This window comes from Limanda limanda, chromosome 11, assembly GCF_963576545.1.
Source record: "Limanda limanda chromosome 11, fLimLim1.1, whole genome shotgun sequence".
NCBI lineage: Eukaryota > Metazoa > Chordata > Actinopteri > Pleuronectiformes > Pleuronectidae > Limanda > Limanda limanda.
Genome location: NC_083646.1, coordinates 26,488,952 through 26,503,504, shown reverse-complemented (window position 1 = coordinate 26,503,504; position 14,553 = coordinate 26,488,952). Strand labels below are relative to the sequence as shown.

Here is a 14,553-nt window from a genome sequence, read left to right as displayed (position 1 = left end):
AGAACTACAAGTGGATCTCATGGTCTGATGGACACGCATCATTGTGTTGATACAGATTCTTGAAGCATCGAGGAGATGACATAAGGATGAATCTGGGGCACGGACTGGCGCTCTGTGTCACCTGTGTTTCCTCTTCAGCACATGGTTGGTTCGTAGTGGAGATGCAGCAGCTGTTCCTTTTAGCCACGTGATCAATCTCCACCTGTCTGTACGGCTCTGTGCGTAACGACACATGGCAGAGTGGTGATTAGTTGCATCATTTTATAGCAAGTGACGTGCCACCTGTCCTGTCTACAACGCTCTCTTGTCTGCGCGTTACCGCACTTTTCATGAGACGTTTTTCTGTTGTGTTAACCTTTCACACCAGCTCCTGCATCTAAGGACGAGACAAGTAAGGCAAAGAGAAGACTGCCAAGGGGACAGTTTGGACGTCACGAGAGGGGACAAACAGTAGAGTAGCATGTGCATAATGACGTTCAGTTCTTACGCTCTGCATATAAATACCCAGTTTGTCCATCAGGGAGTTGTAACATGTTGGGTATTGGAGGTGGAGGAGCTGGAAGAGTTTCTTCAGCTGAGAGCTCAATCTGGACGGGCTCTTTCAACCAGGTTATAAAGCAAAAACCGATTGCTCCAGCCTTCTGTCAGTGTCATTCCATCAGCCACAGCCATTCTCAGGTCAGACCTCCAGGTCCGGCATTAGTTCCTCCTTAAGCTGAATGTCATTGTCAGACCCCGTTCCCACATCCGAGTCGAACAGCGAGTGGTTGGAGTCGGGGGAGTGTGAGTGAGTGTGCTTGGCTGAGTGGTTGCTGGCCTCGCTGTCTTCCAGAGTGTCAGTCCTAGAGAAGAGGCCAAAGTCCAGCAGGCCTGTAGGGGAGCCGCCACCGCCGCCACTGCTGCTCTCACTGTCTCCATCGTAATAAAGATCCTCCAACTCCACAAACCACTCGGGCCAGAACCTCCTCCGCATTCGCTCGCAGAACATACCCAGGTTGATCAGCTCCCCTGAAAGACAGACACAGGCAGCTTTTGATAACTGACACTGAGAGCTTAATGTAGAGAAGGAGAGGACACTAGGGACAAGCTTTTTTTTTTCTCCTGTCCTTTTCCTGCAAGCTCTTTAATCAAGAATTATGTAGGAGAATGACAACAGACAATCTTCATACGACATCACAGGCTCTGATTTTGCTCTCTCTGAAGAAATAAGAGACTTGCGTGTCCCCTGCTACATGCAAGGTGCTGCATTGCAAATACATTACTGCCATCTAGTGGCAGGAAGAGATAAATATGACTATGAGGAGGCAGTAGAAAAAAGTGCTTATGTCCTGCAAATATAGGGACATACGGAAGCCAGAAATAAAGCAGCATTATCTACAGTGATCGGCAATGATTTGTTGATTATCATGAGAAATCTTGTGCTCCGCTAATGTCTGAGTTCTAAACAGAGCCACTGACCTTTAATGAGTTGTTCGGGTCGTGTCCCAGGTAGAGTCCACATAGCCTGCGCTAGATGTCCAAACACTGTGGCATCTAGTGTTGACATCTTAGAGCCCATAAAGTATTTCTTATCACCTGCAGGACAGAGAAAAGACAGCAAGTAGTTTTACATGTGTCAACAAGAAGACATTTTGAGACAGTAATGCCAGCAGCTCTGACAGGCTGACAGTTATTTGAGCTACTGGTGGACACTGTAACTACCACTAACCTAAATAACTAGTGGACACTGTAACTACCACTAACCTAAAGAACTAGTGGACACTGTAACTACCACACAACCTAAAGAACTGGTGGACACTGTCTTGAAACATTATTTGTTGAATTGAGCAATCTAATGAAGTAAGACATGATTAACTGGAAGTGAAAACATAACTATAGTCACCACATAAATAAAATAGTGAATAGTCAAAGTAACACAACCCCTAACACTGAAATCTATAGTTTGTATAACGCGCTTGTGACCTTAAATATCATGAACATTAAAACAATCATCTCTTCCTTGTCTGTCCATTCAGAGAACACACTTCTTAATAAACTAACTTCATGTTGACGCTGCAAGATAAGAAACAAAACATTTCAGATTCACACGTCTGGCACTGGAGACTGGAACAGACCATTAAAAGAGAAGGCACCACTGATGCCTTCACTCCAGGAAGGACTTTCCATTTTATAGCAAATAGCAGTCCGGAGAAAAGGAACAAATAGATCGATGCAAATCACATTTCTCCAAAGCATCCGCCTGTTTGTTTCCATCTGAACCCTTAAACCGACAGTGTGTCTCACGGCTGACATCCAGACCTTCATTACTTTTCTTTCATCTTTGCCAAATTCTTGATAATGTGTAAAGATGAGTTTATACGTAACTACTCTTACACCACACATATGAATGACAGATTGGATGAACTGGCTTTTCTTCAAGCTGTCACTGGTTTCTCTTCTGATTTTATGTCGGAAAAGAAAATAAATTGTTCCAGAAGCTTTGTAAAATTTTCTAAAAAGACACATTAGTTTCCGAATATATCTGAGATTGTATTGTGTTTAATATTGTAAGAAATAAACCTCTCTACAAATGGCCATGGATTTGCAGTAACAAAATTGTGTAATTTTAATATCCCAAATAAAAAAACAATGCTCTAACAGAGCTTGGGTAATCCCTTAGATTCATAGGTCACTGTTGGTAGTTGTGATGAGAGATTTATTTTTATTTTTCAAACCGATTACATTTTAATGGCAGAGGTTTGGAGAAGAGGCTGCTTATCCAACAATCACACACACACACACACACACACACACACACACACAGCCGCCCCCTCCTACCCAGCAGTGTAGCCAGCGTCCTCAAGTCCTTCTCCATCAGGGTGTAGACCTCCTCCTTGGAGAAGCGTCCGATGCCATGGCCGTACATCTCTCTGCGCACCATGCTGCCGTTCAGGTGGCTCAGCAGCCACTTCAGTGTGTCGCTCAGTGGGCCGCTCATGGACAGAAGCTTCTGGGTTTCGTCCAAGTTGTCCACCCACTGACAGTAAGCTATCGTCCTGGAAGAAAAAAATATATAATAATAATTGTGTGAGAGCGGGAATCGGTTTGACACCACTGTATTTCATATCATGGATATTTTAACCCACATTAATTTTCTCTTTGCAGTTCAGATTTTTCATATAACTTAAATTCAAATTTCTGGTTAGATAGAATCAGTTTGCATAAGTGAAAAAAACTACATTTACACAGCAAATTTAACTACACTATACAGAAGATTTATCACTCTCTGCAAGTGTTGGGAGATAACAAAGTACATTTTTACTTTGTTACTCTACTTTACTAGTAGATATATTTATTTTACTCCTCTACATATCCATACTTTCTAGACCACTACCTTTTACAAAGCTTTGTGTTACAAGCTAACACTGATTTTCTTTAACTTTTATCAGTAACAAGAGTTGAATTGGTCCACTGATCCAATCAGAGTAGGTTACATTAGGCCCAGCCTCCTTCACTCTTGTTCTCAGCCATAATGATGTAGACACCTTCTTATAACCTCGCCAGACAATCTCATTCAATTTGATTTTATCAGTAGCCTCAAATCACAACAAACACTGTCTGAAAGAACTTTACAGAGTATCATGGAGAGAAACCCAACAGTTACCACAGTAAACAAGCACTTGGCTACAGAGCAGAGAAAGATATCCCATTTAACAGGAAGAAAAGTCAGACAGAGCGGGTCTCAGGGTGAATCGCCATCTGCCTCGACAGGTTGGGTTGGAAGGAGAGAAGAAGAAGAGTGGGAGAGACGGCAAAGAGGAGTTATTGCATCACTGACTGTTGCAAATAGTCAACATAGACGTGACCAAGCTTAGGAAACATTCACCGACTGTTGTCCATGCTGAAGCTGTCCTGGATGTTTCCTTAGCTGTGTGCATGTATGTGTATCTATGTATATTCATATGCATAAGGGTTCATGGCAGATGAGGTCTATGTTAGAACCAAGGCCAGTCATGTATGTGGTGATGAAAGATTCTAGGGTTCAAGGGAGGGTTTCTTTTTATATTTTGTGATGCTATGTATCTATTATCGTGTTTAACAAATAATAATAATAATAATAATAATAATAATAATAATAATACTATAATAATTAATAAAATCATCAGTATTGTGCCAAAAAAGAGTAATAAAGGGTTCAACCCCTGTGTCGTGCTTCCAACAAAACTTTATATCTTGACAATAAAACTCATCCCGATCAATATCAATAAGAGCGCCCCTCCACTTCCATCCCAGTGCCCATTCATCACCTACAGTGCTCTCAACACGCTGCCAGGACATAACATCATATATCCATCCCATCAAACTGTCCGCTTGTTGTGATGTACTCAAGTCTGTTATTGGTGCCTCCTCTACCACAGGAACAGGCTAGAGGACAAAAGATGACTGTGGAAACTACTTAGAACGTCCATTACAGAATTGGATTAAAAACAAAAACATCCACTTGTTGCTGCACAGCACAATCTCTCCTCAGAGAGATGCAGACTCCCTCTTGTTTGTGTTTAAAAGGTTTCTGAAAGGGAACCTGGACTGCTAGACTCAGCAGGAGGCATCCCGACGTCAAGTAGAGATTTGGCTCACAGTGGGAAACAGACAGAGCAAGTATTTATGTGCAAATAGAACCAATCAAAACCTTTACAATCACTCTTTAACTCAGGTTGAATTCATCAACATGCCCTTAATTGTAACAGCAACACATTTAATAAAGGAAATCAAGAAAGAACAGTTATTCTGCATTCACCTAATTCATAAACATAATGAGACTATCCCTGCTAGTCTGTGTTTTTTTGCTCCGTTGATGTTGCTGCAGCCAAGCTGTTTGTGTGTGCAGACACTAACAAGATTAAGCTGCTACATCCGAACACACTTGCACTTTGTCACACCTCCTCACTAGAAACAGGATGAGCCTCCCCATCTGCTTGTCTGAAAGCCTGGAAGCCTCATGTCATATTTCTGCTGGTGATGACGAGCCCTTGAGCCATGATACGACTGTAAAGACTTCTCTCTCTCTCTCCATTCTACTGTCTTTAGGTTCAGTCATTATGACTGGTCACTCAATACAAATTTAATTGAAGCATCTGGCCTTGATTACATTGGGGAGGGACTGTCCGATGACCACATACTACTTCCTCTTGCATTATCTGATATCTCAAGAGGATATACTGTCCTTTGTTTCCAGATCTGGAGGAAAAACACATGAGCCTGACAGAGCAGGAAGCTACAGTGGAAAGGGTTTGTTTTGTCATTGAGCCACATTCTACACTGCAAGATCTGTAACGGAGTCAAACTGGTGGACAGTTTTACTATATTCTCATGACTTATCTTAGCCCACAATATAAAGAGAAAAAATTATAATATTTGGGAATAAAAATGCATTTGCTCTGTGTTATTATGATATGAAAATGCTTCAAAAAGTTTCAAATAATAATCTGAATGATCAATTGACAGAACATTTAACACTTAGCCCAGTAAGTGGCTTTTCGTCTGGGTGAAAAATGTTATTATCCACTTAAAATGCAATGTAAGAGAACTGTTTATAACTCTTTACCATTAAGTGTTTATCGTATGTGTACTGTTAGCTGTTCGGTTTAAGTTGAGTTAAATAGTATTGCTTCTATACATGATAAAGTGTATTTTGAGTTTGTTGACCTTCACTTTCAATAAACTGCTTGGAAAAAATGGTGGATAAAACATTACGCACACTTGCCTCAGCTGGCAGTTCCTGTAATCTTGTTTTTAGTCAGTATGATCTCACCATATATCAGTAATGCTGTTAGCCTGTGTCTGCCACTGCCCTTCCTTAACATAAATTATTCAATCAATAGGTCTATATGTGGGTCTTAACATAGCGCAGGGGGAGCAGAGGTGAGAGCGGGGGGGTGACACTAGCAGGCAGGAGGAGGAGATGTGGGTTAAATACATGACCTATACTGCTTTAATTAAATGTTATGGGGTTCCTATTTACAATACACTAATGGTTCAATCACACATCTATTCTTTAATTATAAACTAAATTTCTTGACCTAAGAAACAGTTAGATTAAATGTATAGTAGCAGCCAAAGAACAAGAAATCCCCTTGAGAGAATCTGAAGTAATTCCCAATTCCTACAAAAGGCTGAGTGCACTGCAAGAATAATCCTGAAACGAGCTTGTGAACATCTGATGATCTAGCAAGAAAAAATCACAGATGCTCACACACGGTTGAAAAACTGTGTGGCTTCCCCTGCAGCTGTCCACTTGTGACCCGACAATGCGACCGACACACAAAGATGCTCAACTGACGTAGCAGCAGCAACATAACCGTAACCTATACCAGCAAAATCAATAGGACAGAACGCGCACTTCAAAATGTGCATACTACAACATATATCACGTTTTCATTAACCCCTGTCCAAAGGGTTTAAACCTGTAAATTATATGAATGTGATGAATTTATAATTGAAAATCTGTCCTGATATTTGTAAAAAGAGAAAAATAGGCCACACCACACCAACAGAGTGTGTGTATGTGTGTAAGGGGTGCAAAGAGTGAAAAGATGGATGAAGCTTTTAGGTAATGGAATACTCTAAACATCTCTGGGTGTGGGAGGAGTAGTAAAGAATTTCCTAGCAGCACCCAAAAGTACCGGAGTAGAACAAGGCTGATAAACCAGAAGTGATGGTACAGACAGAGTCAGTCTGTGCTGAGAGCTGTATAAAAAACACTTTCATTATACCAAGACATCAATACTTAAAATCTCTTTTCTTAGTTCCTGACATCAATGTGATTTAATTGATCTTCGACTAGATCACTGTGGGTGGCTCCTGCTAAGGTTTAACATTGAACTTATAATATTCATCTAATAATTCCAGAAATCTCTGTCTATCTGTATTCAGAACATATACCTTGAGAACCATTCATCTTATCAGCTTCACTTGACTGGGAAGTGATTCTGTCCATAACAGTGCGTTCAAAACTATGTTCACGTTTAGAACCACAAAAACAACAACTGATTCTTCAATTTCTATCTTTGAGTAAACAAGTGAACAGCTCTTTGTGCATCAGTGGCACTGCTTCAGTTCTCTGTGGACTGAGGCCCTCAGCCAGTCTCTTCCTGAGACCTCAGGTACAAACAGCACAATCTAAACATGTATGTTTACAACGAGCACTGGTTTAAATATAAATATGTAAAGTGTATGGATTATAGTCAGTAAATGTATACCTTTATCCCCTAAGCCCGCCTATGGCATAAAATGACAGTAAATCCTTGAATTCTGCTAATTTAATGATTCAAACATGGCTGCAGCATCAACGCTACTTTGGCTCTGCTTGCAAGTCACTTACCAGTAGAGGTGCTCTTCCACCATTTTGGTGATGGCTCGTGACACGGCTACCTCCTGCGGGGTGAGGTTACTGTTGAGGTTGACGCCCAGCTTCTCCTCCAGGAAGTCCACGATGAACTCTGACCCTGACGCCTGCTCGTGGTTGTACTCGATCCAGGGCATCTTACCCTGCGGCGACAGCCTCCCATCAAAGTAGTTCTGCAGGGGAAGAAGCTTCAGGTGAGAAAATGAATGAAATCTGGATGATTTCTGGAGGAAATAGAGGGTGAGCATGTTAGTGTAGTCAGATCTGCCCAAATTGTGATGCAGTCGCCACTGCAGGAAACCAGCTAGTAAAAACAATGATGTAATATCTTGTTGTGGCCCTAATGTCGGCTGTGGCTCAGGGGGTGAAGCAGAAGGTTGGTGGTTCTATCCCCTGCTCCTCTAGTCTGCATGCCGAAGTGCCCGTGGGTAAGATGTTGAAGTTATAAATTGTCCCTGACATCTGTGGCTAAAATCTATCTACATGAGTGTTGTTTCTCTGTGTATTTGACAATTAACATTGTGTAACAAGAAAAGGGGTGGGATCATGTAAAGCTTGTAATGCTAGCTCATTTCCCACAACATATTTAATTTAGACATCCCAATATGGACATAGCCAAAAAACAGAATAGGGGGTGGGTGTTGGTAACCAGGGCATAGATAAGAATCAAGTTGTGTTTACTGAAGATAAAACCCTATAAAATAAGTGTATTTTTGCAGTCAGGTAGTTGTTCTCTGGACTCACTCAGATCAAGAAAGATCTTTTTCACCTTTAATTAACTTTGTCTCTGAGACTTGCCTAATTGACATGACCTATTCTAGGAACTAAAATGCATCTCAAGCTCTGATGTACAGATATCTCAAGTACATTTTTTAATCAACTAGTTATTTCTCATCTTCTTTCTAACTGGATACTTTTCTCTCTTCAGGCTCCTAAAAAATAACAAAATGAAACTATTTAGGATGGAAACAATGATTCTTGAATGAACAGCAAGTCTGTGAAACCACTGATGAAGAATCACAGATGGACATTTAAATGGGTTATTGGTCAAAAAGGTAAGGACTGTATGTATGTATGTATGTTGTAATAATGTTTCTACATATGTACAATGCTTTTAACTCATAGACTAACAACAACACGTTAAGTCTTTTATAATGAAAGATCAAAAACTGCAAATGGCCCCAAAAATCAACCTTGTTTGCTGTGAGCATGTAAAGTGTGAACTAGAGTTAACTTCTTTTGACTGAAGAGCCAACTGCATACAATCAACCACAGAGAGTTGAGTTTCACCAACAGTTATTCAAAGGACGATGGTCAGAAACACTACATCAGTGAACATTCAAGAGTCCTCCGCTGTCTGTAGCTCTGTCTGTGTTCACCTGGTAGGGCAGATCCACCATACGCAGGTACGTCTCTATTTTCAGGCAGAAGGGTGAGAGGCTGGGCACACCATTCTTTGGCCTGGAGAACTGGTGAAGGATGATGGCGTCTTTAGAGTCCAGCTCCTGCTCCTTCCTACACAGAGAGCACAGGTGGAGAACACAAACATCTTTAGACTGTAGTTTAGACTTATTTATTTTTAGTTGAAATACATTCCCACATCATTTCACAGTGACCCGAGTAGAAGACAACCAAGCATGATTTGTATTTAATGAGTTTTCTAACATTTACTGGATCATTTAATTTAAAAAATGTATGGGGCAACAAGACGACCAGAAGTGCAACATCATTGCCTGAAGTGGCCCACATCAGTTTGCTATCTGAAGAGGAAAATAGCTTGGATATCTCTAACTCTGTGCCTGTTCTGATACCAGCATGAACTATATAGTAGTCTGTCCATCCTTATCTCTACAGCTTATCGTTTGAGGGTCATGAGGGGATATAGAGCTTTTCCCACCCTCGATAGGTCGCCAGTGTATCAAAGGGCCGACATACAGAGGGGAAAAAAATCATTCACTCTCAGAAGCCGGAGAACCCTGCAGAAACCCCTGCAAACATGGGGAGAACACACGCAAACTCTAAACAGAAAGAATCCAGGAGAACTGAGAATCGAACCCTGTCTTTTGTTGTGAGGCTACACTGCACCCACCGCACCCCCTGCAAATCCTTTCATGGAAATCTTTACTTTTGGTGTGTTTCCGAGAGCGACTGGTGTTACTACTTGTTTCCTGGGTAGGCCGGTGCATCCAAACAGAGAGCAGGAGTTTCAGGCTCTAACAAACCTTCCTGTGAGGAACAGGTCACACCTGTTGTTTATTAGAGCACAATGACTCAGCACTGTTGGCCCCTGTGTCCCTGAGCAGTGTTTGTTTTGAACACTCAACAACAACCCACTGACCTACACATTCGTTATTTTATTTGCCATCAGGGACTAGTGTGGGCTTAGTTCATTAACTTCCAAACAGAAGCCTTGTACTGACCTACTCTGGAAGACTAGGTATCTAAACTCTCTACACTTTCCTATGTTAATCTGTGTATGTTTTCACCTTATTTATGCTGTCTTTAGGCAACATCATTAGAAGGCACAGTACACTTCCATTGTTTAACAGATGACACCCAGCTGTACATATCTACTAAGCCTGATGAATCTAATCACTTCGTTAAACTTCAGGAATGTCTCACGAACATCAGGGCCTGGATGACCCAGGACTTTTTACTTAAATTTGGACAAAATTTTTGTCATTTCACCAGAGAGAAACACTGTGTGAGCAGGTAGTCACCTTGGATGGTGTTAGTTTGATCAGGACATGTAATTCGACCCACATATAAAACAAGTCTCTAGGACAGCTTTCTTCCACCTGCGCAGTATTGCGTTAATTAGAAACATCTCAGAAGGATGCTGAGAAACCAGTCCACGCATTTGTTACTGTTGAGTGCTGAGAGGAACTAGAAGAAGAGATCATATTACTCCTGTCTCCTGACTATGATTACAACAAGAACGCTTCATATACAATATTTCTACTCAGATTGTCTGTCATTACTGACAATAATTCCTCAATTAACTTATCTTCCATTATGCTACAAACTGTTTATTCTAATCAATGCTGTAAATACAATGTTTCTGATGCTCTCCTTTACACGTGGCATCTATTGCACTTGTGTCCGTCCTGGGAGAGGGATCCATCACGTGTGGCTCTCTCTGAGGTTTCTACGTTCTTTTACCCTGTTAAAAGGTTGGTTTTGTTTTTTGTTTTTCCTTACTCTTGTTTAGGGTTCAGGGCAGAGGATGTCAAACCTTGTTAAAGCCCTATGAGACAAATTGTGATTTGTGAATATAAGCTATACAAATACAATTTGATTGATTGATTGAAGATCCTGCTCCTCACATACGAAGTCCTTAACAATCAAGCCCCTTCATATATCAAAGAGCTCATAACACCATAGTGTCCCTATAGATCACTTCGCTTGCAAAACAAAGGCTCCCTTGTGGTTCCTAGAATCTGTAAGAGTAGAATGGGAGGTAGAGCCTTCAGCTACCAGGCTCTTCTCCTGTGGAACCAGCTCCCACTCTGGGTTTGGGAACCATCTCTATATTTAGGGTTAATGTTAAAATGTTCCTTTTTGATAAAGCCTATAGTTAGAGCTGGATCATCCCTTCGTTATGCTGCTATAGGTCTAGACTGCTGGGGGAACTCCCTTGATGCACTGAGCACTTCTTTCCGTCTCTCTGCCCTCATATTTATTAAACTACATGTTACTATCTCTCCCTCTCTCTCTCTCTCTCTCTGATGTTATCTCTCAATTTAAAACCACATTTAAATTCATTAGATCTGGAGTTTCATTTGGATATGTACCAAATTCCACACACTCATATATATCAGTCCCCTCAACCTGCCATTTTTTTTTCATCAAGATCCATGATCCATCCAAAAATACCTTATATCACAATTTTATTTGTATAGTAAAATAAATTCTGGATGAAGAAATGAAATATGTCTATATGTAACAAACTGTTCATAGTGATTTTCTGCATCACTGTTTCCAATGAGCTGAGTGGGATGAATAACTTCGTTTAGAATTACAGTGAATTACTTGATGAGTCATCACACTTCTCTTAAAGGGATAGTTCACCCAGAAATGAAAATTGACTCATTATCTACTAACCACAATGCTGATGGAAGGGTGGGTGAAGTGTTTGAGTCGACAAAACATGACTCAAACACTCAAAATGAAGCTTGTAATGAACCTCGTTTCGAGTCAAATTTGAATGTCGGAGCTTGTCGTCACTTGGATGAAATCGTACGAGCAGTATGGAGGCTTGTGGGGTTTTTCTATTGTTTTATTAGTTGTTGGGTGGGAGGATTTGCCCGAGATTTCTTGTGATTCTTGTTAAAACTGTGTTGTAAAATAGTTAAAAAACAACAGAAGAATTATCTTCCCTACTAGGATTTACAACAGGGATCTTCAGGGATGAATTGAGATCTTAAAACATTTTTGATTGAGGTTTAATGTGACTCTTCCTAATCTTATCTGACTTGATCGATACATATTGCATATATATTTAAAACATGTCTTCATTTATTAAAAACAAAGGTTTATGGACTGTATTTTCTCACCTGCATCACATATCCAAGCTGAATTTGTAGCACAGACATATACTGAAGGGATTGACACCAAACTTTTTCCTAAATTTTCCTGTTTAATGATGAGAGTACATCAGTCCAAAACCTCCCATAGGTGATTTACTTGTTGAAAGGCATATAACTGTCCTTCCTAACAAACCATTGTGACCCCTTGGACCCTGTGGATGCATTGTCATCCTGTTTTCCACTAAATCTTCAGGGTTTTTCCTTTAGCCTCAAATATATAGCCTATTCTGCATATATTATGAAATTTGTATTTGAGCATGTGTAAATAAAGTAAATGTCAACAAACACATGCTTTACTAGACTGGCCGTATCAGGTTTTGTTTAGAGTGGTGAAAGTTGTTTATCTCATAATGGGTGGCTGTGGCTCAGGAGAAAGAGAGGGTCGCCCACTAACCAGAGAGTCGGTGGTTCGATCCCAGTCTTAATGCCAAAGTGTCGCAGGGCAAGATAAAATAGTAAATGCTCTGTATTTATATAGCTCTTCTCTAGTCTTGATCACCTCTCAAAGCCCTTTAAAGTAAAAATTATTTCCATTCACACACACATTCATACAGTGCATCTATTGGCAGCACTTTTTTCTATGAGGGGCCATTCAGGGTTCAGTATCTTGCCCAAGGACACTTCGGCATGCAGTTGAGGAACACTGGGATCGAATCGCCGACCTTCTGGTTGGAAGACCACTGCTCTCCCTCAGCCACAGCCGAAGATACTGAACCCAAATCTGCCCTTGACAACAGTGCAAACATTGTATGAATGGTGCGATAGAAAGAGTGCAGCGTGTGAATGTGTATGGGTGAATGTGGCTTGTACTTTGAAGCACTTTGAGAGGTCGATAAAACCGGAAAAGTGCTATATAAATACATGTAATGCATTAGACTGATTTCACCTCCATATTCCTCAGTGCTACTACACAATACACCCAGTACAGAGTGTACAAAATGTATTGTTGTCTCATGGAGCAGCTTCAGGATGCTGCTGGAACCAAAAACAAATCCTGTGGCAGCTCTGCCCCTTTCTGCCTCTGTCCACTTCAGTGTGGTGCTGAAATCTCCCCCCAGCGGGCCCTCTCGTTTACAGGACCCTGCAGACATGAACTGATTTCTCCCAGAAGAATAACAGCTAGTGTGGCAGAAGCTGCAGTGCCAACAACACATCACATGGCATGAGGCTGCGGGCACGGGCCTCAGTCTCCAGCACGTGATCCAGCAGCAGCGGCAGCGGCACGGCATATAGGATGTTACTCAGATTATGACGGGGGAGGGTGAGTGAAAGCAGGAACAGCCAGGCCACTGTGACAGGATGTACTTATTACTCTCCTGCAATGACCGGCCCAAAATAATCCCCATCCCCTGCTCTGACAGGCGCACTAACACTAGTCCTGCTGATCACCGCTCCGCCGCAGGGACTGATCACATCCCATTCATCCGCGGTGTGTTTGTGTTGCTCTCCATGCAGCAGCTGGGCGCACGGTTCATTAAAGGTCCCTCTGACTCACAGCTCTGCGTTGTTTTTACGCGCTCAGGTGCGCGCTGGCACATGAGCCGACTCGTGACTTCTTCTTTATTTATTTATTTTCCTCTCCTTCTCCTGTCGCGTCCTTGGAAGGAGGAAAACAGGGAGTGAAACCACAGCAACGACCGCGAGATCTGTGGATCGACACCCCGCGGGGACGCAGCTCTACACCCAGAATAACGGCAGCTCATCCCCGCCGGTCCCTGGCAGCAGGTGGGATGAGTGCTGCGGTACAGACAGGCAGCTGAGACAGACTCCTACCTGATGGCGAGCAGCTCATGCAGGAGGTAGGCAGCCGCGGCCAGCAGGGCCCCCCCGGTGATGTACAGGGTCTTCTTCCACCAGGAGTCCGAGCCCAGCACCGACATGATGCCTCCGTAGTCCTGCAGAGGGAAGGCAATGATGTAGCCATACAACGAGTGCTGCTGCTCGGAGGCGCACAGCCCGAGGGGCAGGCTGTGGTTCCGCCCGAGTTCGACCACACACGGCCGGGAGGAGGCGAAGCCAGCAGCCCAGTACATCCTCCTCTGCCTCGGTTACAGCCGCCCCGCGTCCTCCTTGCTGCGCTCCCCTATAGGCTTCATCCACCCGCCCGGCGGGGGGTCTACGACATGGCGGCTACTGCTCCTCCAGAGAGCCGGCAGGGGCGAACATGGAGACACCCTCCGTCTCCTGAACGATGCTCGGCGCCGGCTTCACTTTCCTTTGCTGGTTTTGGAGAGCGACGTCAAGAGAGTCAGGAACACTACAACCTGACATCCGGTCTCACATTTCAAAATAAATGGTCATGTTGAACCTGGGTTGAGTTGATTTTTTGGGAGTTATTACAACAACAACAATAATAATATAGTTAGTAGCTCCATGATATAACTGCATGGGGGCAAGACCGTGCTGAGCTTAAAAAGTTATGAAATAATCTTAATATAAATCCTAAACTTAAAGGCAGCCAATGCAGGGAGGCCATTGGAGTGATATGGGCCGTTTGCATGCTGTTGGTTAAAATGTAGTAACAAGATTTAATACAATTATTGACATGGGCTTAGAGGTTAGGCAGTGGATACATGTGAT

General features: G+C 42.3%; 1 protein-coding gene across 1 annotated transcript; it reads right to left on the bottom strand.

Annotated features, from left to right (window-relative positions):
* Positions 1-679: 679 nt before the first annotated feature.
* On the bottom strand, positions 680-14,006 carry faxcb (failed axon connections homolog, metaxin like GST domain containing b). The gene is made up of 6 exons (XM_061082002.1): positions 13,747-14,006; positions 8,764-8,899; positions 7,361-7,557; positions 2,818-3,035; positions 1,459-1,575; positions 680-1,008 (listed from the first exon to the last, which is right to left on the bottom strand). Exons 1-6 carry the CDS (start codon positions 14,004-14,006, stop codon positions 680-682), a joined length of 1,257 nt encoding a protein of 418 aa, XP_060937985.1.
* Positions 14,007-14,553: the final 547 nt, after the last annotated feature.